The 21257-nt window shown below is 36.8% G+C and overlaps 2 protein-coding genes across 5 annotated transcripts in view; one reads left to right on the top strand and one right to left on the bottom strand.

Moving 5' to 3' along the window:
• The window catches only part of NPY1R (neuropeptide Y receptor Y1), a 21189-nt gene extending 14782 nt beyond the window's left edge, over window positions 1-6407 (bottom strand). The window contains exon 1 of one of the 2 annotated variants that reach the window (XM_017873953.1): window positions 6001-6407. The gene's annotated coding sequence lies outside the window, so the exon portion shown is untranslated. The remainder of the gene's footprint in view (window positions 1-6000) is intronic. The other variant, XM_017873955.1, reaches the window with a different exon arrangement.
• NPY5R (neuropeptide Y receptor Y5) lies at window positions 5615-13822 on the top strand. 3 transcript variants are annotated; one of them, XM_017873949.1, is made up of 5 exons: window positions 5615-5694; window positions 7422-7461; window positions 8957-9084; window positions 9176-9248; window positions 11657-13822. In XM_017873949.1, the coding sequence occupies exon 5, from the start codon at window positions 11666-11668 to the stop codon at window positions 13001-13003; it is 1338 nt and encodes a 445-aa protein (XP_017729438.1). In that variant the 5' UTR covers window positions 5615-5694; window positions 7422-7461; window positions 8957-9084; window positions 9176-9248; window positions 11657-11665; the 3' UTR covers window positions 13004-13822. The 3 variants fall into 3 exon arrangements, with proteins under 3 accessions (XP_017729438.1, XP_017729439.1, XP_017729440.1); XM_017873950.1 differs by having other exon boundaries at window positions 11654-13822; XM_017873951.1 differs by having other exon boundaries at window positions 8957-9088.
• Window positions 13823-21257: the final 7435 nt, after the last annotated feature.

Genomic DNA, 21257 nt, shown 5'->3' with positions numbered 1-21257 from the left:
CTTCTTAGATGCCCCCATGAAACTCCACCCAACATCTGCTAACGATAGATAAGACAAATCTTGTGAAAGACACCAAACCACAGCTCCCTTCAGAGGTCTCTGACTCAGAGACTCCCCACCTTGTGGCTGAGTGACATCACCCAGACAGGTAAGTCTCCTCTCTACTTTCCCCTTCTGCCCCTTCTAGGTGGTAGCCCCATATCATTGTCTCTAGAATTTCTCTTGCTAGGAGGGACTACTCCTGTCATGCAACCTCCTGCAAGTGCCACCCAAATAAACTTGTGCTTTCAACGGTCCTGTTTCCTCCTTGACCAACCCCCAAATTACCAGAATTCACCAGAGATCCCAATCTGAATCTACTCCTTTTTTCATTCTTACCACACAGATACACCCTCTGCCATCAATTACATGCTGGTATGTACATAACCCTCAATTTACCAAAAGTACAGATCCCTCTCAGGTTTCCTTGGACAGTATGCTTCTCTTGTGCTTCTCTGCTCATGGATCTGATCAGCAGCGCCATTCTCCCTCAAGCCAGAACCTAAGTATCGTCCCACATATGTATTCCCCTCTCTCTCACTCTCACTCACAAATCCAGCTGGTCTCAGATTGCCATTGATTTTATCTCCTAAATATCTCTCATGTGTGTTCTTTCACCTCTATCAAGCTCTACTTATTTCTCTGCTAAATGGTCTAAATCCATCAGCTTCTTTCACAGCCCTCCAGTCATATCAACTTCCCAGCTTAAATCTTTTAGCTGCTTTCCATCCAGATGTCTCAAGTGAAGGACCAAAGACATCCTTTCTAATCAACATTTTCAGTATCATCCTTCACCCTATACACTGCAGTCATAGGAAACCATTTGCATGATTCTGAATGCCACACACTCTCTCACCTTCATGCTATTACAACATTTCTCGCTTCTCCATCCCCTCCATCTGCCTGTTTAACTCTTACCAACCCTTCACATTTCAGTTCAAGTGTCTTCTCAGCTATAAAACCCTCTGTTACACCCCCAGTTTATTTTTGAGAACGAATTACCTAGGAATATAAATAAGAAATCAACCTAGAGTTTATTTCAATTGCAGAATTTATCACATTGTATTGCCATTAATTATGTAGTTGTACATATCTACAACTATACTCTGATCTCTTACTGACAGTGATTGTTCTTTTTTTTTTTCATCTCTTAAACTTAGGAGCCTGGAAGGGTATCTAACACATCATAGGATACTGAAGAAGTTTTGTAGAAAGATTGAAAAACTAGGAATAGGGTAGGACTACAAAATTTTTGAATATTACAAATCAAGCCCATTTGTTCATCTCAAACATTAAAAAAGTGTCTTCAGCATTTGCAGCTATGATGGATGATTGCTACTTTATGCATATACATTTTATGCATAGTTTGCTTACTAATACACTCCTTCTGATGATCTGCCTCATATTTTTGGATATTCTTATATGTTAGCTCTGCATCATCTATTAGGTATAAACTTGAATATGGACTCTACTTCCTTTGAAAATGCTTATAATGTCTACTTGAGGAAAGGTCTCATATTTTTTTCTACCTGTTCAATAACATATTTTAATAGCTGTATTACCTGTGACAATGGTAAGACTAAGAATGTGGTAACATACATTTTGAAGAGCATATAATTAAACTTTTGATCCTGGGCTTATGCTTTGAACAGTTCTGTAAACATTCTTTTAAAGACTAAAACAAACCAACATACCAAAATAAATAAATAAACTTTTCCCTTTCATTTCCACTTAAATATAGTAAAGCTATATTTAGACTTATAACTAGATTTAAAATATTAACTACAAAAAGTAGATAGGAAATGGAAACATTTTAAAAAATATTACAGGATACTTATCTTTTCTCAGAGGAGTTTTGAACTACAAAAAGAAATAATTGTATGGCCTATATAAGGATTTACATAATAAAATGTTATATTGTCAAAGGAATCCATGCTCTCTTCTTCTTGTATATCTATTTGTGCTGCAAAACTGAAAAACAATGTAATTAAAGAATGCAGTACTGATATGTAAGACAGCCATAACTTTTTGAAATGAATAAATAAAATATAGTTAATACTAGCTGCAGGGAAGAGAATGTGCCAATAATAATGGAAAACTTTAATATCAGTATTTTCTTTGTAAATTTTAAGGTAAAGGGAAAATAAACAATGTCTATGGCTATCAAATATTGCTGAAGATCTAAAAAGATGATTTTTCTACACATATGTTTGTAATGCATGCCCATTAATGGCATACAGTCATAAGTAGTCAGGTCTCAGCGGGGACTCCAGATCTTTGATTCAAAATATTTCGTTTTACAGACAAGGAAAATGAAGACTGAAAAATCAAGTGCCTGTCTAAAGCCACACCACTAATTTGAGATTAAACCTGGCTACAACTGAGGTTTCTGATAAGGGTCTATTATAAAATATGTATGTGATATATGAACATATAAGATACATTTGTATCACATCTATGTGTGTATGTATTTTTAACATGGATATTTGCTAGTCAAAAGAATTATACATTCTTTCTGCAAATCAGTCACTGCTTTACGGTCAAATCATTAGGGCATCAAAAGGATAAATAAAGTGTTGCTTAAGGAGCACAGTATTTATCAGAAGTCAATAAAATGTTAATGATGCCCCTGTAGGACCTCAAAATTGTCGTTAAGTTTTCTGGGAAATGGACTCAATGTACACAATACTTTGGGCAAAACTTTTTTTCAATAGCTTTTGTTCCCTGAAAATAATAATAATAAAAAAATCATGTATTTTAAGTTCTAAATATTGATTTGTATGACAAATTATTACTATTTCAAAGAGATCAATGCAGCATAGAGCATCATAAAATATTTTGATAACACATCTTTTAAGTATTAAGGATTTAAATTCACCATGATAGGAAAAGTGGATGAAGAAACATTTACTCTTAAGGAGTACAATGAAATCCTCAGAGAAATAAATGCATGAAGTAAAATAATACTGTTTTCTCTAGTTTATTTACCCATACTTCTTCTATAACTAATATATCAAAATCAAATATCATTTGAGATTATACCAAAGCACTTTAGTCATTGCTTTCCACAAATGGTAGCTGGTATTAAAATGCAACAGTAGCTTTGACAAAAACCACAGTCATGTTCCTCAGCAAAATGTTACCCCAGGAATTGTTGGGCGACTGTTTTATTGTTCAATAATTTGTCTTAGGAGTCCCAAGTGATCTTTAACTTTTACCTTTCTTTCATAACTGATAATTAACTGTAATAACAGGGCAATAGCCAGTTTAATTTTGTAACTTGCACAAAATCCAACTTAATTTCCCAAATGAGCATTTTATAAATAGTGAATAGGAAAAATACATAAAATAGAGGTGAACATTACTATTTCTGTTCTGGTATTCCCCTCCACTTAAATGTTACTCCATAAAATAAAAATAAAATTATTATGTTCTACAAAGAGTAACGATGATCAATCTCGAATCCCTCCTGGGAAATTTAAAGGTAAAAGCACCCTCATCTTCATATCTTTCTCTTTATGTAGCATATTGCCTAAATTTGTACATTGATAATTTCCTCAAAACAAAAATCTCTTCATAACTTATCCACTCCAGATGTCCTTACTACTGTGTATTGTCATGTGTATTTAAAGAAGAAATGCCAGCTCCCTTTTTGAGACTTGCTTGTTTGTGGGTGCAGTGGGAAGGGAAAATGGTCAGGTTAATTACAATCTCTGTATCAATAGCACGTGGCCTTTTATTTTCAATACTCTAGTAACAGTGACTTCACCCTAAAGGTTCATATCATCAAAATAGAAAACAAAGTTGTGGAAAAGAAAAAATAAGATTTGTTTTATACTTTTACTATGCAAAAGCCTGTAGCATAGAGTTTTGAAAGACAGTCACAATGGGGTTCACTTGGAAGTTGTTTTAAAGACAATGTGTATTTGAAGTGTACATGTTATGACTGTGCAAGAGATAGAAGGATAGAAATGTATGTGGCAATGTGTACTGCATTAACCGCAGAGATGGTGGAATTAAGAAAGTCTAAAAAACAAGCCTTATTTTCTCAAGGTCATTCCTTCTTGACACTTTCATCCCCTGCTCCCTACTGCAGAATCCCAGGTGCCTGCTCAGAAGGCCTATTCTGTTAAGCTTTTGGGGAGAATATATTAATATTTCAGAAATAACACACAGAAGAATAAAACAGGAACTGTGTTTACTTGAGTTATTTAAAAGCTCTTGGGTGGCTCTTTGACTGATGAAATGGCAATCTATATAGATCCCCTGAGCATTGAATGCTAAAATTCAGCAGAAAGGGTGCACAAAACATTTTCTTTGACCTCTGGTATAACAGTGATGGCTGCCCCAGATGTTAGAATTACAAGTCACATTGCTCCCAAGGGGTACAGTTCTCTTCGGTTTATAAAGAGCTAGTCCCACAGGACTCTACTCAGCAGGAGATGCTGTCTGTTACATAATAGTTCTCAGTATTATAGGCTACAATAACTACACCCTTTCTCATGGTAAAGCTATGTCCAAAGACACACGGACCTCTACCCAATTTCTCTTTTCTCCCTTCGCTCTCTCTCTCTCTCTCTCTCTCTCTCTCTCTCTCTCTCTCTCTCTCTCTCTCTCTCACACACACACACACACACACACACTCACAGAGAGAGAGAGAGAGAGAGAGAGACGCGCGCGCGCGCGCGCACCTAAAGTACCTGCCAACTAATGATTAGCTAAAAATAAAGCAAACCTGCGCAATACAGATTTGGAAACATTAAGAGATGGAAATCATGTTGAGAAGGAACAGAAGGACAGGGTTTTTTCTTCTTCTTTTGTGTGGGCTTTTTTTCCAGTCTTTTTTTTTTTTTTTTCTTTTAACCTATGACAATTCATTTTTAGCCCTTCGTCTTCTCTTTGCTATTGAATATAGTCTTGAGCAGCGTTGATTTCATTTCAGCTTCACTCCCCTGCTCTTTCCGCTTGCCCACACCCACAGCTGCCACTCCTTGGAGTGTGGAAACTTCCCTTCTATTCTGCTGGGCGCATCCCCGCAGACTCCCTTGCCTCTCCTGGACATTGGGTGAGCCTCCCCACCGCCACTCTTCCTTACTTCAAAAAGGTGCAAAGGAAGAGCAGTGTTCTGTTTTTCTTTTTTTCTTTCTTTCTTCCCCGCCCCTCCCCGACAATGATAAAACCTGAGACTGGAAGCTTGTTCTCAGGAATACTAAGCACTTAGGGGCACAGCCATCCTCACACCAGTCCAAGACTTCTCAGAGTTCACTACACAGGGCTGGGGGCTGGACCAGCAAAACTCGATTTGCCCATCAAGTTAACTTGGTCGGCCTGGGACCCGAGGCCAGGGTGAAAGGGCGACATCCCGGGGCCCTGTGGCTTTTCCCTAGAGCGCCCAAACAGCGGCGTAGGTCTGGGATGCCCCTGGCCCCCGGATTTGGAAGAGGTTGGCGCGGAGCAGGCGCCCTGGAGCAGGGTCTCGGGGGTCCCCGGAACAGTCACGTGTTCTCGAGACGCCGTTAAACCCCCGCCCCCTCTTCCCCACCGCCGCCTCCAGGTCCTGCTCCTGCTGTTGCCGCCGCCGCTGGGGTACAGGAGCGACCGCGCTGGGCCGCGCTCCCGGGAGTCCAGGGCCTGCAGCGGCCGGGGCGCCCCGAGGTACCGGCTCCCGCCCCTCCCTGCCAACCCCTTTCGCGCCTGGTAGGCCTGCACCCAGGAACCCTGGCGGGTCCCCGCGCGGGTTGCGAGTCTGCGCTGGTCCCTGGGAGCCCGCACCCCTCTCTCTGGTGCCAGGGCGTTGTCTGGGGTCCTAAGAGGGCGGGGTGGGGAAGGTGAAGGGAGTGCGGCTGGAAAAATGGGGATTAGGGTGTAGGAACAGACACTTGTCAGGAGTGAAGAGACAGCGCAGAGGGTACTGGGCTGAATTCTTTCCTACCGAGCAGGTCCCTCCAGTTCCCAACTCACCCGGGTGGAGCAGGCGCTGGCCGAACCCGGGAGGAGAGTGTCGGGGATCTGCGAAGGAGCCTCCTGGGGATGGGGCGGGGGATGGACAAAGCGCTGCCCCAGGCTGGACGCACTCTTGCTGCAGCCCGGCGGTCCGGAGCTGGGAACGGCAGCCCGCGGGGTGCCCGGGTCAGGACTCAGCCCTAGCGGGTCTCTGGCGAGGCCAGGGGCGCAGCCCGCGAGGCGCTACTCAGGCGGTCCAGCTGCCGCGCAGTCCAGCGCTGACCTGAGCCCGGGAGGCTCCAAGGTTTGCGCTCCTATTTGCGAGGTGTCTTCATATGACAAATGCGAGCAATAGCAAACATCCATAGAACTCGAATTCCAGAAACGGGAATTCTTTTTTCCAAGTTCACTGACCTTTAGTGAATCTTTTAAAGGAACTGAGGCGTTGTGTTGGACCAAAGCCAAAACGGTTTTACCATAGACCATGGAAAATAGCCTAAGGCTCTTTCAGAAGAATCTTGCAGTTCGAATGCAATTTTAGATTACAGATTTCTCAAGGGAAGAGAAACTCTGCTGTTAGAATTTGGAAGGGAGGGTGGTGCATGCCTGTGTGTTTGTCAGCTGAGCAGAGCTGTATTTATCTTTCCAATTCAAATTGTGCCAGATTCTGGCTTTAAGAACAAACCATGGGAATATTTGAGAACATGGAATCATGCTGCTGTTCCATGATGACAGCAAAATAGACAATAGTTGATACTGTATCGTTGCAGGAGGAAAAGAATTACATATATTTTATTCTTTTGTGTGATTGTCATCCTTTGTGAGAGTGATGTATATTTTCATAAGGCAAGAAATTATTCAAATAAATAAACCTTATTTAAATGTACAAGTCAGATTTTTAATATCCTTTGAATTCCCTGAAGTTCCTCCTATTATTCTTAAGAACATTTTCTCAAAATACTTTCTTAAAATACTTAAAATCTATTCAGAAGGTTTCATTTGTCTAGGTGTCAGATATAGAAGAGTTTGTAAGAAAATTCCAGTAAACCTCTGAAAAGACATTATTTTTTATAAGTTGCCATAGTTTAATAAAGAACTTTTATTTTCACACTTTTACTCGGAGATTAAAGTTCTGTGTTTCAGCCTGGAAATTCTGATGGTGGGAGATACAACTATTATAAAAGAGAATGAGTAAATATAGTAATCAGGTATGACAAAAATTTCATGCTGTCGATATCAGATTTCTTGTCAAATAATATTCCGTGTTAAAATATTCTTTCTCTGGCTATATTTCATAATTTCTGTAGCAATCTGAGAAGATTCACACACATCATTACTTTTATAATGGATAAAATATGTTGCATAAGAATGTACAGCACTCATAATAACACTTGTTGAGAAGTAGAGGGTTGTTAAACATATTTGCATTTCCATTGTAGGTCTGCTCACTGTGTTTTTCAGGAAAAAGGAAGTGAAAAGGTAAGTTTAAGGAAAGAAATCTTGCTTTTTTGTTTGTGTTTTCATTTTAAGAGCGTTCCTGTACCTTAGATTTTCGACTTAAATCTGATTGTACAAAATTTTCCTAATGTTTAAATTATCCCCTGGCTACCAGGAGGCACTTTAAAAAAACTACATATCCACCACCACCCCTCCCCCACCCCTCCTCCGCACCTCCAGCATTTGCAGTATTCATAATTTAGTTGTAAGAAAAAATTACTCCTTCGTTGGAGCAAAGATTCACAAAAATGTTCATTTTGTGCAGACTATATATTAGGTATTGTATGTGTGTATGTTTATGTGGTAGATGGTGTGGGGTGGGGCTAGAGGGAGAGCAGGAGAAAGTTGACTACAGTCGCACCAAAATAAAATGAATAAATGAATGTTGAATGAATGAATGAATGCTAAAAGAGATTTTTTTAAATTTGCTAATCAGTCTATCAGTAGCTACATAAAGTATTCATTATATTCAGCAATAATACAAGTGTCCATGCTATAGTGAAATAATATACTACTGTCAGTCAGGAGAATGCCACTCATTTATTAATTCATTCATCATCCAATTTGAGGCCTTTTACATCTCAGCAATCTACAGTTACTCAGGGTGTGAGCTTGAATTAATCCGTCATAGAATATTCTTGGCATAGCACCTTGCATTACTCATCTTTATGCTTAGAGCAGAGCAGAGCACCTAGCAAAATATATGTTCAATAAATACTTCTTGAATGAAAAAAAGAAGGAACAACTAATCATTCTTAGCTATTCGTTAATAGAAAGAGTCTACTCTTTAAAATTATATATAAATTATGTACTTTCTTAAAATACTCAAATATTTTAAGGAATGAAAGAATCATCCTCAGTTTTTTCTCCAGTGTCCAATGAATACTCAAGATGGCATTTATTTCATCTTCTTACTAAGGAGATGTGGCTTTATAATTTAATGCATTCAATATTTTATGTGCATATATTTAAAATAAAAGTTTTAATAGCAGACTGCACAGTCGTGGAAGCAGATATACTTCTTTTTTCATTTACATTTTTTAAATGTTTTGTAAATATATCTTGCAGTTTTAGTTTCATGTTGCTTGTGTGATAGCCTTTATCAATGAAGATATCCAAATGAAAATTTAAAGTGCTAAACTCTCTTCGTTGTCTATCTAGGTATCTCCTCATTGCATTTTGGGGCCATTTAAAACATCTATAATTTCAATGGTTCTCTGTAAATGTATATATAAAGATACATATACACACATATGTATGTACACACAAATTCATAGTCATACTCTATCCTGAATTTTCCCACATTGCCAGGATGATTCATTTATGTTATTTTAAAGCAAGGGAAGTTAAACTGCTTTTCTAAAATGATTGGTAATGAATATTTACTTTAGCATCCACTATGTATAATATGCTTTATTAAACATTATTTCTAGAATGAAAAATAATTAAGACTTTTATCTCCATTCGAATATAATAGAGAGATCTAACCACATGGATTGGAGAAAAATTTGAATTTTAGACTCAAAACTATGTTGTTTCTATTACCACAAATTGTGCTGCATCTTCTCTTTCTTCAAAAAATTTTGGACAGCAATTTTACACTAAGTAAGTAAGTATCATCCACAGTTACATGTTCCAAAAAGGCACAAAGCCATTGTAGAAGGGGCCGTCTAATTTCTCTCTTGTTCTTGCTTAGGAAGTACAAGGAAAGGCTATCAGTAACAACTGACCTACCACAAAGTTAGAAGAAAAGGATTGATTCAAGAAAGGTAAGTCAAGAGAAGAACAACTAATCAGGATTGCAGTTACAAGCAGCCTGTACACATTATAAATATAAATAGGATCATGAATAAGCTGAATTGAGCCAGGGGGTCATCAGAACTCAGGAAATTAGGCAAAAGCACCAGTCAAAGCTGTTTTGATTATAAGCTTGCTGACCTATCCAGAGTAGGTGCTGAGAGGCTATTGACTGGGAATACGATGAATAATATGATTCAGTAGGTCATGCGAGTCACTTTTGTACCGGGTGTTCTTTTTCACTGAGGCAATATCAATGTAAATTGTTGGCTAGGGTCTAAGAATGAATGAATACCATCCTCAGTCTTTGAATTAACTTATCCTTTAAAAGGATGTAGTTAGCTTCCAGAAAATAATTTGGTCAACATAAAATCACTTGTAGAAGTTGTGAAAAACTTGTAACTTTTCTCATAGCACAAGGATGACTCTGTCATCCTGTTTGAAACTTGCTATATATAGAACTGAAGTTAAACTTACTTGTAATGAATGTATGTACACAATAGTATTTGCCATTTGGAAATTTATTGAACTAAGACCTATAGGTCCCTCATAAATTAAAGATAACAGTTTTACTATTAATTTAAATAAACATATTTTTGTAGTTTTAGTATAATTATTCAATTGTAGATCTAGAAATAAGTAGATAAACATATATTGATAGATAACAAAAGTGTTTTTTAAACTATATATATATCACAATCTCTATGACAGTGTATTTATTGGAATTAATTTGCTTGCTGGTTTGTGTTTTCTGTAGGAAATTCTTGTTAAAAAAAAAAAATTTAAAGTGGCCAGGCACAGTGACTCATGCCTATAATCCCAACACTTTGGGAGGCCAAGGTGGGAGGATTACTTGAGGCCAGGAGTTTGACACCAGCCTGCGCAACATAGGCAGACCCCATCTCCACAAAAAAATAGAAAGATTAGCCATATGTAGTGGCATGTACCTGTAGTCCTAGCTGCCTGGGAGGCTGAGATGAGAGGATTGTTTGAGTACAGGTGTTCAAGGTTACAATGAGCTGTGGTCACACTACTGCACTCCAGCCTGGGCAACAGAATGAGACCCTATTTCTAAGAAAAAAAAAAAAAGTAAAAAAAAAAAGGCTTTTTTTTTTTTTTAAATGAGAGGAGGGGGTCCTTTTGCCTCTTATTGGTATGTTATAGGCAATTTAGTGCTTCATCAGGCAGTAGCATCAAAGGTCTAATATGTAGAGGTAAACATGTAATGCCATTGAGGTATGACATTAATTTAATTTGAAATGAAAATCTTATTACTGGAAGTTATATTAGTATCACTTCTACATTTACGTTTAAGGTATAATGTTTTCCTTGAACAATGAATTCATTGACTTGTTCATAAGGCATAATCAATACATAGATTTTAAATTAATAAGCAGGTGAAATTTGTTTGTTTGTTTGTTTTAAAAAAAAAACACCAACAGCACTGCTAGTCCATCAGTGGTTGTCCTAATCAGAGATAATCTGGCATATCCCAAACGATTGAGAATTGGTCACAGAAAGATGTCATCATCCAGCATTGTGTCTACACAGTCAACAGTACAGCTTGACAAACAGATTTAATGAGTGCCTACTATATGCACCTAGGTCATGAGATAGTAATCCTATTCTCAAGGCGCTTAAATTTGAACGTTGTATGAGCTAGGTGATACTTGTTACTAGAGTTTTGTTTGAATTTTTTATTCTCTCATAAACATTTACTTAATACCTGCAGTGGTAAAATTACTCTGCCATGTATTGGGATGGATTCCAAAGTGAGTAAGAGATAGTTTCTGCTTTCCCATTGCTTGTAAATAAACAAGGTAGACGGGTAGGCATTATAATGCAATGAGAGCAGATTATGATATGTAGCATCAGACAACTGTAAACAGAATGTTAACAGGAGTTCTGAAGAGGAGATCATGTCCAGCTGAGTTGACCAGGACAGGTGACTTTTAGGTTTGGCCGAGATTGAGATAGAAATGAATGGAATTTTTATGGTAAGATTATGTGACTATACTATATACCAGGTATATTGACTTGGAGAATAATATTAATGCATGTATCTTGAAGTTCTTGTCTACATTTGCTTTTTCTTTCCTTACGTTATTTGTTACAAAAATTTTAAAAATACAATCTACTATCTTAACATAAGTTAATACATCTTGGAAGTAATGATAAAATTAAACTTACGATAATCATTATTGGCTGATATTTGCACTGCACTTGGAACGAGTTAAAGATTTCAGAAACTTTCTTAGGAGATTAATAAGGTCATGGGAGCCGACTGTAAAATTTAGCTTCCATCTGAATAGATTAATTTAAAGTAGTCATGTAATTTTTTTTTTTAGGTTGATGACAAATGTCTTTTTATTCCAAGCAGGACTATAATATGGATTTAGAGCTCGATGAATATTATAACAAGACACTTGCCACAGAGAATAATACTGCTGCCACTCGGAATTCTGATTTCCCAGTCTGGGATGACTATAAAAGCAGTGTAGATGACTTACAGTATTTTCTGATTGGGCTCTATACGTTTGTAAGTCTTCTTGGCTTTATGGGGAATTTACTTATTTTAATGGCTCTTATGAAAAAGCGTAATCAGAAGACTACGGTAAACTTCCTTATAGGAAATCTGGCCTTTTCTGATATCTTGGTTGTGTTGTTTTGCTCACCTTTCACACTGACGTCTGTCTTGCTGGATCAGTGGATGTTTGGCAAAGTCATGTGCCATATTATGCCTTTTCTTCAATGTGTGTCAGTTTTGGTTTCAACTTTAATTTTAATATCAATTGCCATTGTCAGGTATCATATGATAAAACATCCCATCTCTAATAATTTAACAGCAAACCATGGCTACTTTCTGATAGCTACTGTCTGGACACTAGGTTTTGCCATCTGTTCTCCCCTTCCAGTGTTTCACAGTCTTGTGGAACTTCAAGAAACATTTGGTTCAGCGTTGCTGAGCAGCAGGTATTTATGTGTTGAGTCATGGCCATCTGATTCATACAGAATTGCCTTTACTATCTCTTTATTGCTAGTTCAGTATATTCTGCCCTTAGTTTGTCTTACTGTAAGTCATACAAGCGTCTGCAGAAGCATAAGCTGTGGATTGTCCAACAAAGAAAACAGACTTGAAGAAAATGAGATGATCAACTTAACTCTTCATCCATCCAAAAAGATTGGGCCACAGGTGAAACTCTCTGGCAGCCACAAGTGGAGTTATTCATTCATCAAAAAACACAGAAGAAGATATAGCAAGAAGACAGCATGTGTGTTACCTGCTCCAGAAAGACCTTCTCAAGAGAACCACTCCAGAATACTTCCAGAAAACTTTGGCTCTGTAAGAAGTCAGCTCTCTTCATCCAGTAAGTTCATACCAGGAGTCCCCACTTGCTTTGAAATCAAACCTGAAGAAAATTCAGATGTTCATGAATTGAGAGTAAAACGTTCTGTTACAAGAATAAAAAAGAGATCTCGAAGTGTTTTCTACAGGCTGACCATACTGATATTAGTATTTGCTGTTAGTTGGATGCCACTACACCTTTTCCATGTGGTAACTGATTTTAATGACAATCTTATTTCAAATAGGCATTTCAAGTTGGTGTATTGCATTTGTCATTTGTTGGGCATGATGTCCTGTTGTCTTAATCCAATTCTATATGGATTTCTTAATAATGGGATTAAAGCTGATTTAATGTCCCTTATACACTGTCTTCATATGTAATAATTCTCACTGTTTACCAAGGAAAGATCAAATGTGGGGTCATATAAAATGTATTTATGATAACTATTTGTGTATAATAAATAGAAATTTTGTTAACATGAAATTTAATTTATGTGAAAGATTTCTGGATTTGAATGTCAGTTCATAATATATGGAAGATAATTTTATGTGTTACAGTAGGATTAATTTATTTAGTTGTGTAGTCAGTGTCAATCCAATCTGTAATTTCATTTTAGAAAGTTGTATTACCTTCTACTTCCATGTTGTCTTATAAACAAATGAACTGTATTTTTTGTTGAAACTAAAAGTTATGTCTAACCAACTCAGTACTTTTGTCCAAAAATATAATAAGAAAAAATTTTTCTTGAGGAAATTTTAATTTCAAACTTGAAGAATATCTACCAGCTATCTATATTCATTTCTACTCCACAGGCTCCTTAATGTTTAGTTTGTCAAGTACAGAAAAAATTTAGTATGCCTGGAAAATCATAACTAAATGACAACTGTATGCCCAAATTATGATTATAATCTTCAACATTAAGTACAGTTTTGAAAGTCCTGTAGGTAAATGCTATTGCCTGTTGAGAATTGGTCAAATTGTCAATTTAACTCCACTGTCTAGTAATACACAAGTAATTTACCAAATAAAGAATTTTAAATCCTTTTCAGACTCATTATACAACATTAAACACTACCAATAAAGTTGTTTTCATATACATATTGTCTATTCTAAAATGTGAAGTCTAAATGGTATCTGTATTTCCAATTATTAAATAATTTTAAAGAATATTTTAAATGTGCACAGATAATTAATTTTTTGGCCAACATACAGAATGATTAACATACTTTATACCATTTCAGTACTGTCGTTTCATATGCTATCTCATTAAATTGAGGTCAGTCTTTTCAATCGTTGAAACTTTGTGTTAGCCTGGTCTTTTAAAGAACCAAGTCTCTGAAAAACAATAGCGTATTTGCATATATGATTCAGATGTGCATAATAACATTGATGTCTTCAGTTCCTATAACTGATGTAAGCCTTTTCCGTATTGATTCCTGTTCATAATAAGGGAAAACAATGAAAGAAAACAAACACAAAAGCTCTAAGTTTGTAAGTAATAAGCTATGCTGGTAAGTATTTAATTAATTAAAAATCCAAAATGTCTATGGGGCATTCTTTATGCCCTCCTTCTTCCCTGGATGATATCCACATACGGGAAATTGATGTGATTTCTTGCCATGCGGGAAATAGTGGTGGTCCACAAAATATCCTCTACTGGTTCCTGCTGAACTCCAGTTGAGGCACAATAATCTTGCCTTGTCTCTGTGTTACATCAGGCTCTGCTGTACCATGTATGCTCTGTTCTCAACAAGGTTAAAGCCTGAGAGTCCAGCTCCAGAATCCCCAACCCCTGCTGACATGGTAGGATTGATACTCTCATTGACTTAAACTGTCATTACTTGAGTGTCAGCCACATCCTCTGTTTTGTTCAAAGGTTAGGATGTCTACTCTGTGGAGTCTTGCTATGCAGTCAATGACATTGCCCCTTGCCAAACCTGGAAACTATTGGAGAACTTTACATTCATCACTGGAACTCTGCAGGAACTTATGAAACACTACTCCTCACATAGATGACAAAGAACTGAGGCAACTTGGGCTTACCCAGGCCTTCTCTCTACTCAGATGTGATAAGCTGCCCGATCAGCTCTGTTGTGTCCACTCCACGTTGGTACAATAGCACTCTACTTCTCAGTCCTTCTTTAGACTTTCAGATATAGGTCTGGTCACAAACCCCTCTGCTTTTAGCTCCCCTCGAATCTTTCTGGTGCTATGTGAGTGCCTTTCCCAGGTCTTTATATTATAGCAGATGCAAAAGATGAAAAAACTTGGTTCACCTTTGCTTTTCTCTGTTTTCCTCTTCCCTTTTTATTCTAAGGGATTCTCCTTTTTTCTGCCTAGTAAGAATGTTCCTCACTAATATCATCCCTTTTCTCTGCACTGTGACATAGTAGAGCTATGTTAAAAAAGGTTTGCTTTTGGAAGGGAAGATTTTATGATTAAAACTTTTTTCTTCTCTCAGCCTCACCATGGACAAAAGAAGAAGGGGAAGGGGAGTAATCTGAAGACTAATCACATTTAAAAGCAGTTGGCATTTGCACTTTCACTAGCACAATTAATTTCAAGGTTTGATGTAAGTGGCTGAAGGGAGAAAAATCTCACTGATAAGGGCTAATATAAATGCATAGGGAGGTGTTTTATCCTGTTAGAAAAACTTACACTAGCAAGTACACAATAACTGTCAAACTTCACAGGTTTTATGGCTGTTGATAGATGAGTTTAGTTAAGCTGGATAAACTAATTTGGGGCTCTTAAACTATTGAACTCGAAGCAAGAAATTTATCTTTCCTAAACAGAAATAACTGAATGTTCTTAATAATTGAAAGTTGAGAACTGTGGATGGGTTGGTGGACAGAAGTCATTAAGATTTGGATTAATGGTTTTAGAAGATTATTATGAATAATGATTTATTTTATAGACACTTGCTTAGTGAGTTAAACAATTTATGTTCATTCAACTCTCCATTGCTCAAAGGCTGATTATCTGTTTCCTATTCTCTCCTGATGTCTGACTTGATTACTTGTTCAATAGCATCTTCACAAAAGCATGGCTAGGGGAAATGAGATGAAATTATAAACAGGCAACCTCATTACTATTTTGCAATTATTTAGTAATATTTAATTCAGGAAGAGATGTTAAATTGGGCATTAGTGGTTATTTAAATTATTCCTGACCAGACATGGTGGCTCACACCTATAATCCCAGCATTTTAGGAGGCCAAGGTGGGAGAATTGCTTGAGCCCAGGAGTTCAAAACTAGCCTGGGCAACATTAGGAGATCTTGTCTCTACAAACATTTTAAAAGTTAGCTGGGTGTGGTGGCTCATGCCTGTAGTCCTAGCTGCTCAGGAGGCTTAGTTGGAAAGATTTCTCGAGCCCAGGAGTTGGAGGTTGCAGTGAGCCATCATCATGCCACCGTACTCCAACCTGGGGAACAAAACAAGACCCTGTCTCCAATAATATATATGTATATGTGTGTGTGTGTATGTGTATTCCTGCCAGCTATGTTGCCCATTACTGTGAATAATAAAACACTAGATTAAAAAAATAAAAAGCTGACAAAAGCACAAAGAGCAATTCAATTAAATGATGAAGAAATATATATAAGGATTATTTTAACCAACAGATATCTATTGAATATCTAGTGTGTACTAGGGATTCTTTTACATAACAGACCAAAAAGATCCCTACTCATTTGATGTTGTCCTTCTGGAAGGCGGGGAGTCAAGAGGTGAACAAGCAATAGCAATAAGAACAATAAAATGAGATATATAGTAATGGTACACTACATAGATACATGTATTGTTTGCAAAGGCTACCAAAACACAGCACAGCAAGCTGGGTGGCTTAAAACAACAGATGTTTATTGTCTCACAGTTCTAGAGACTAGAAGCCTGAAATCAGTGTGTCTGCAGGACCATGCTCCATCCAAAACCTGAAGGAGAGCCCTTCCTTGCCCCTTTCTGGCTTCTGTGGCTAGCTGGCAATCTTTGGTGTTCCTTGCAGCTGCATAACTCCAACCTCTGCCTTGTCATATGATGTTCTCCCTGTGTCTCTGTGTTCCAGTCTCTCTCTTCTTATGAAGACACCAGTCATATTGGATCGCCCCCCAACCCATCCACACTTTAGCAGAACATCATCTTAGTTGAAATAATTACATCTACCATGTCTTTATTTTCAAATAAGGTCACATTCTGAGGTATTGGAGACTAATATTTCAGTATGTTTTTAGGCAGGAGGACAATTCAACCCATTAACAGTGTATTAGTAGTAATGATTAGAACCTTAATACAATACAGAGAAGGGTCAGAAGTCATGTGCATGTGGCATGAGGGAAAAAAGAGGTGGATGCAATTTCAAATGGGATGGTTGCATACTTTCATTGAGAAGATGACTTTTATGCAAAGACATGAAAGGGGTGAGGAAGTGAGCTGTATGACTATTGGGGAAAAGAGGACTGCAGGCAGGAGGTAAAGCCAGTGCAAACACTTTGAAGCAGGAGCACACTTTGAGTGTCAAATGAACAGGGAGGATTCACTGTAGCAGAAGTGCAACAGGCAAATGAAACAAGGAGCCGATTCAAGGACAGATGTTACAGGTCCTTGTAGGTATTTGTAAGGATGCTGAATTTCACTTTTGGTGAAATGAGGAGTAATTGTGGATATTGATCAGAGAGAAGACACAATCTGACTTACACTAAAAAGATAGCTCTAGTTATGAAAATAGACTGTGTTCCTCTGACTTCATTTGTGATATTCACCACCATGGATGCTTAATACTGATATATACGTTAGTTCACTGGGGGTTGCTTAAATGGTGATGTTTTAATTCTATTATTTCTTTCACATTTATTAGATTAAATACATGAATGAAAAGATACATTCTTATATCTATTATTTGATTATGCAATGGTACAGTTCTTTTAGGAAAGACAGAATAAAAGTTTGATACTGTCTCTTTATTTACTAATTGTTAGAAAGTGATCAACTCATGGATGTAAACACATTTGATTGGCTTTAATGCATTGCCTTTATTAGCATTATTGAAGCTCAAATAGTTCCATCTTTGGCTGGTAGGAGCCCCTTCAAGTTACCTCCAGGTCATTATATTTTTTTGGTTCAGTATTTATAATGTTTACCTGTGGAACAGTCGGATACAGTAGAAGCTACTTAATCATGACAGAAGAAGGAGTCCATTATATGCATTCTAAACCATAAATGATAATTTGAAAGAACGAGAGTTTCTCAACTATGGGATTTTAGGTTTCTCTCTTTTTCTCTCGATAGGTTTCCTAAAGGGGTTGAACAGAGCTAGTCAGCATAATATTGAACCTGGATAATCCTGAACACTTTTAGTAATTTTATTATACTCCATATAATTTGTTTTAAAGTCAGGCTAATGCAACAGATGCAGTTCAATGTAAATTAGACATGTTCTCAAAAGTGTTAAAAGCTAGGACTGTTTAGTAGTGGATATTCAGGAAAATAACTTTTACAGTGAGATGGTGGCCAGTCTGGTACTAACTACTCTCAAATTCACTGTAGAAGTGTTTGTGAGGATGGTGATAGAAAGGAAGACAAGATCTATATTACAATTATATTCTTTTACATTTTCCATGAAAATTCTTGTTCCTAGTATTACATCCTAAATACAGGGTTATAATCCTTTATAAATCATTACTGATCTCACCTGAACTCATAAGAGGCTAATTATGGTCTTTATTTATCCCACTTGGCAGGTATTGTCATGCATTTTGCTATAGAAACATTAATATTTTTGATTACAGACAGCTACCCCAGACCATACTGGGGGTAGTAAGTAATATGTAGCATATATATCCATATTATATTTATATCCAATATGAAGTTATATTAGTATTTTTCTAAATATGCCTGATCTCAGAATTTTAGATACAGGGTTATGGATATACAATCTATATATCTACTACCTACTTATTCCCCATCAACTACACTTTAGTAATTACTTTCTTTGGACTTTTTTATTCCTTATGTATGTAGGTAGGTATGTATTTTTAAAAAGTGTCAGTAGATCTGTCACATAAGTCTAAATTTTCTAGTTCCAAAGTTCATACCATTTTCTTAGATGCTAGCTTGGAAAACCTTCCATCTAAATTCCCTAATCCTTGAGATAAGAGGTCTAGAATAGCAATAGTTTTTGGCAGGCATGGCAACTCTGATTAGTCTTGGGTGCTTGGATACTAGGTAGCAGGGGCTGTAGAGGCCTCTCTGGTCTCTGCAGGTGGAGGTGATACGAATGATGTTCAGTGCCTCCTTGAAATGATGTTCTTTGCCTCCCTGGAGTCAAAGAAGCAAAATCAGAGCAGCACTGGTGTGGACCTTGCTTCAGCCCATTTTCCCATCTAATCCAGGCACAGTATCTAGTCTTCCTCTTTTCAGCAAGTGAATTGAAGCCTAACAATTAGAAAACATTATAAGATTATTGGTACGATACAAATATGAAGTGTTATTTTATCATCATTGTTGTTGTTGTCATCACTGTCATCATCGACAATGGAACCTTATTATTTGCCAGACACATTGAAGGCACTTTATGTGAGTGATCTCATTTGCATCCCTGCCTTCAGGACAGTGTCATTGGTGTTGCTGTGGGTCAGTGTTTCCTTAGTGCGTTCTTCAGGACTTTGGGTAGCCCATGGAAGTATTTTGGGCCATTAAAGTCACTAAAGACACCAATAGGTGCTATTTAAATATCCACTAAAATAATATTTATTTAATCTCCCTTCTTTTAACAGAACAGTTTTGAGAGTTCCCATGTGCACATTGAGTGGAAGTTAGGATAGTTAATATAGCCCAGAGAGCCTGCTGGTGACACAGTAACTCAACTGATAAAGCACTTAGCAGAATGCTGTAAACCCCAGTGGTACTTTTGACCATTATACAGTTAGTAATTATTTTAAGACTTAGGCTTAGGTTGTTTAACGTGGACCTCTGTTGAATAGGAGACACAGGGAACTTATTAAACTATATTAACTTATTACACTATAAATTAATAAAGAGGATGATTGTGGTTACAAATCCGCAAATCTGTCTCAAGATGCTGTACAAAAGCTTTAGAAATTCTGTTATCTAATTTAAATGTTTATATAGCATATTAAGATACTTCTATACCTAAAAAAAATCGTTAAGTGAGAAAATAATTGGGCCTATTTCGTGTTTGATTTATTGGGAAAAAAGATTATCCAAATCCATAGTAAAATTTTGAAGAGAAGCACTAAACTGCTAAAATATTGAATCATTTAGAATCGAAATGCAAAAATATTATAAAGTTGAATTTATGAAGTACAAAATGAAACAATCACAAACATCAGATTGTGAAAGTAGGTTTTTGAGGGGTTTTTTTTGTATATTATTAGCTTCATCAATACTTAGGTTCATCAGAATCTATAGTTTAAAATACATCTACCATCAAAAGATACTATTTTTATTTGGGAATTTGTGAAGTCATTTCAATTTATTTTAAAGTAAGTTAAGTATCACGTGTATGTGCAAAAAAAAATCAAAATCTCTCTCTCTCCCTACAGATATAGTGAATATTGTTAAAGGTAAATGAAAATAAGATCCTTCCCCCTAAAATTAAAAAAAAAGAGAGAATATATGAAACAGCAGCTTGGGCAGTCTCTATAGACACCTTTGTTGTGCGTTTGTACATAGTGTAGAGCCAAGAGTTTGGTGGCAATTCAGGAGATAGAAAAGAAATAGGCAAAAGAGGCTCACTCTGATCTTGGACTTTATAATTATTTGTTCTTGGTCTTTGTTTAAGTCTGCTGACAGCCTTCCCACACTCAATGCTAACCAATTTGCAGTCCTCTTCTCCAATTAGCTGGTCTCACCTTTCTTTTTTCCTAGAGTTAACCAAGCATCTTTCACTGAATTTGTTTTCTATCACTTTTTGTACACATTTTCCTTTTTTTCTATTGTGTATCCCGATTAAAATGGTGACCGATTATCTCCTACCCTAACTTTAAATGTTTTTTTTAAAGGACAATTTGGTTCTTATTAGAGTTTTCTTTTTTGACTTATTAGAACATGATGGTGGAAAGATTTGCTTCTTGTTTGAACCTAACTCTGTTATCATAACAGGTCTCTGTCAGAAGCTTTGCCACTTTTCAGATCACTGTATTTGTCTTCCCGGGGTTTAGGCAGCAGACGCCTAAATTTAGATTCTTCTTTCAATTCCTGAGTCCTTTAAGTTATATATGTCCACTTTTTCTGCCTCTGTTTTACCAAAACCCAAGTTCTTTTTGTTTCTTGTCCTCCCACAAGACAGACAATTTCAGATGCCTATATGTAGCTGTAATTTTCTAATCCTGACATGTAATCAAAAGGAATAGGAATGGGAGAGGGAGGGATGTCACAGGTAATTCAACAAAAATATTTAGCTGACTTTGCTATGCCTTTTTCACTTTGGAAAATTTACTTTTTTTGCTATCATATTCACTTAAGTTCTTGATAAAACAGGTGTTTACTACCCTGAATACACACTATTCCAGGATTATAGTGATAAGTGGCAAAGAAATGGCTTCCTTATCACTTAGGTGGGTGATGAGGGGTTTATGGTGGTCAATACAATAAACTGATATTTTCACTGTATCAAT

Source organism: Rhinopithecus bieti, unplaced genomic scaffold (genome assembly GCF_001698545.2).
Source record: "Rhinopithecus bieti isolate Rb0 unplaced genomic scaffold, ASM169854v2 scaffold_5260, whole genome shotgun sequence".
NCBI classification, from domain to species: Eukaryota; Metazoa; Chordata; class Mammalia; order Primates; family Cercopithecidae; genus Rhinopithecus; species Rhinopithecus bieti.
Note: the sequence above shows the minus strand (reverse complement) of the source record. Positions and strands in the feature narration are given on the sequence as shown.

Bases quoted from the DNA above. Each gene is read 5' to 3' on its own strand.
- NPY5R (XM_017873949.1), top strand. From the start codon at position 11,666: ATGGATTTAGAGCTCGATGAATATTATAACAAGACACTTGCCACAGAG.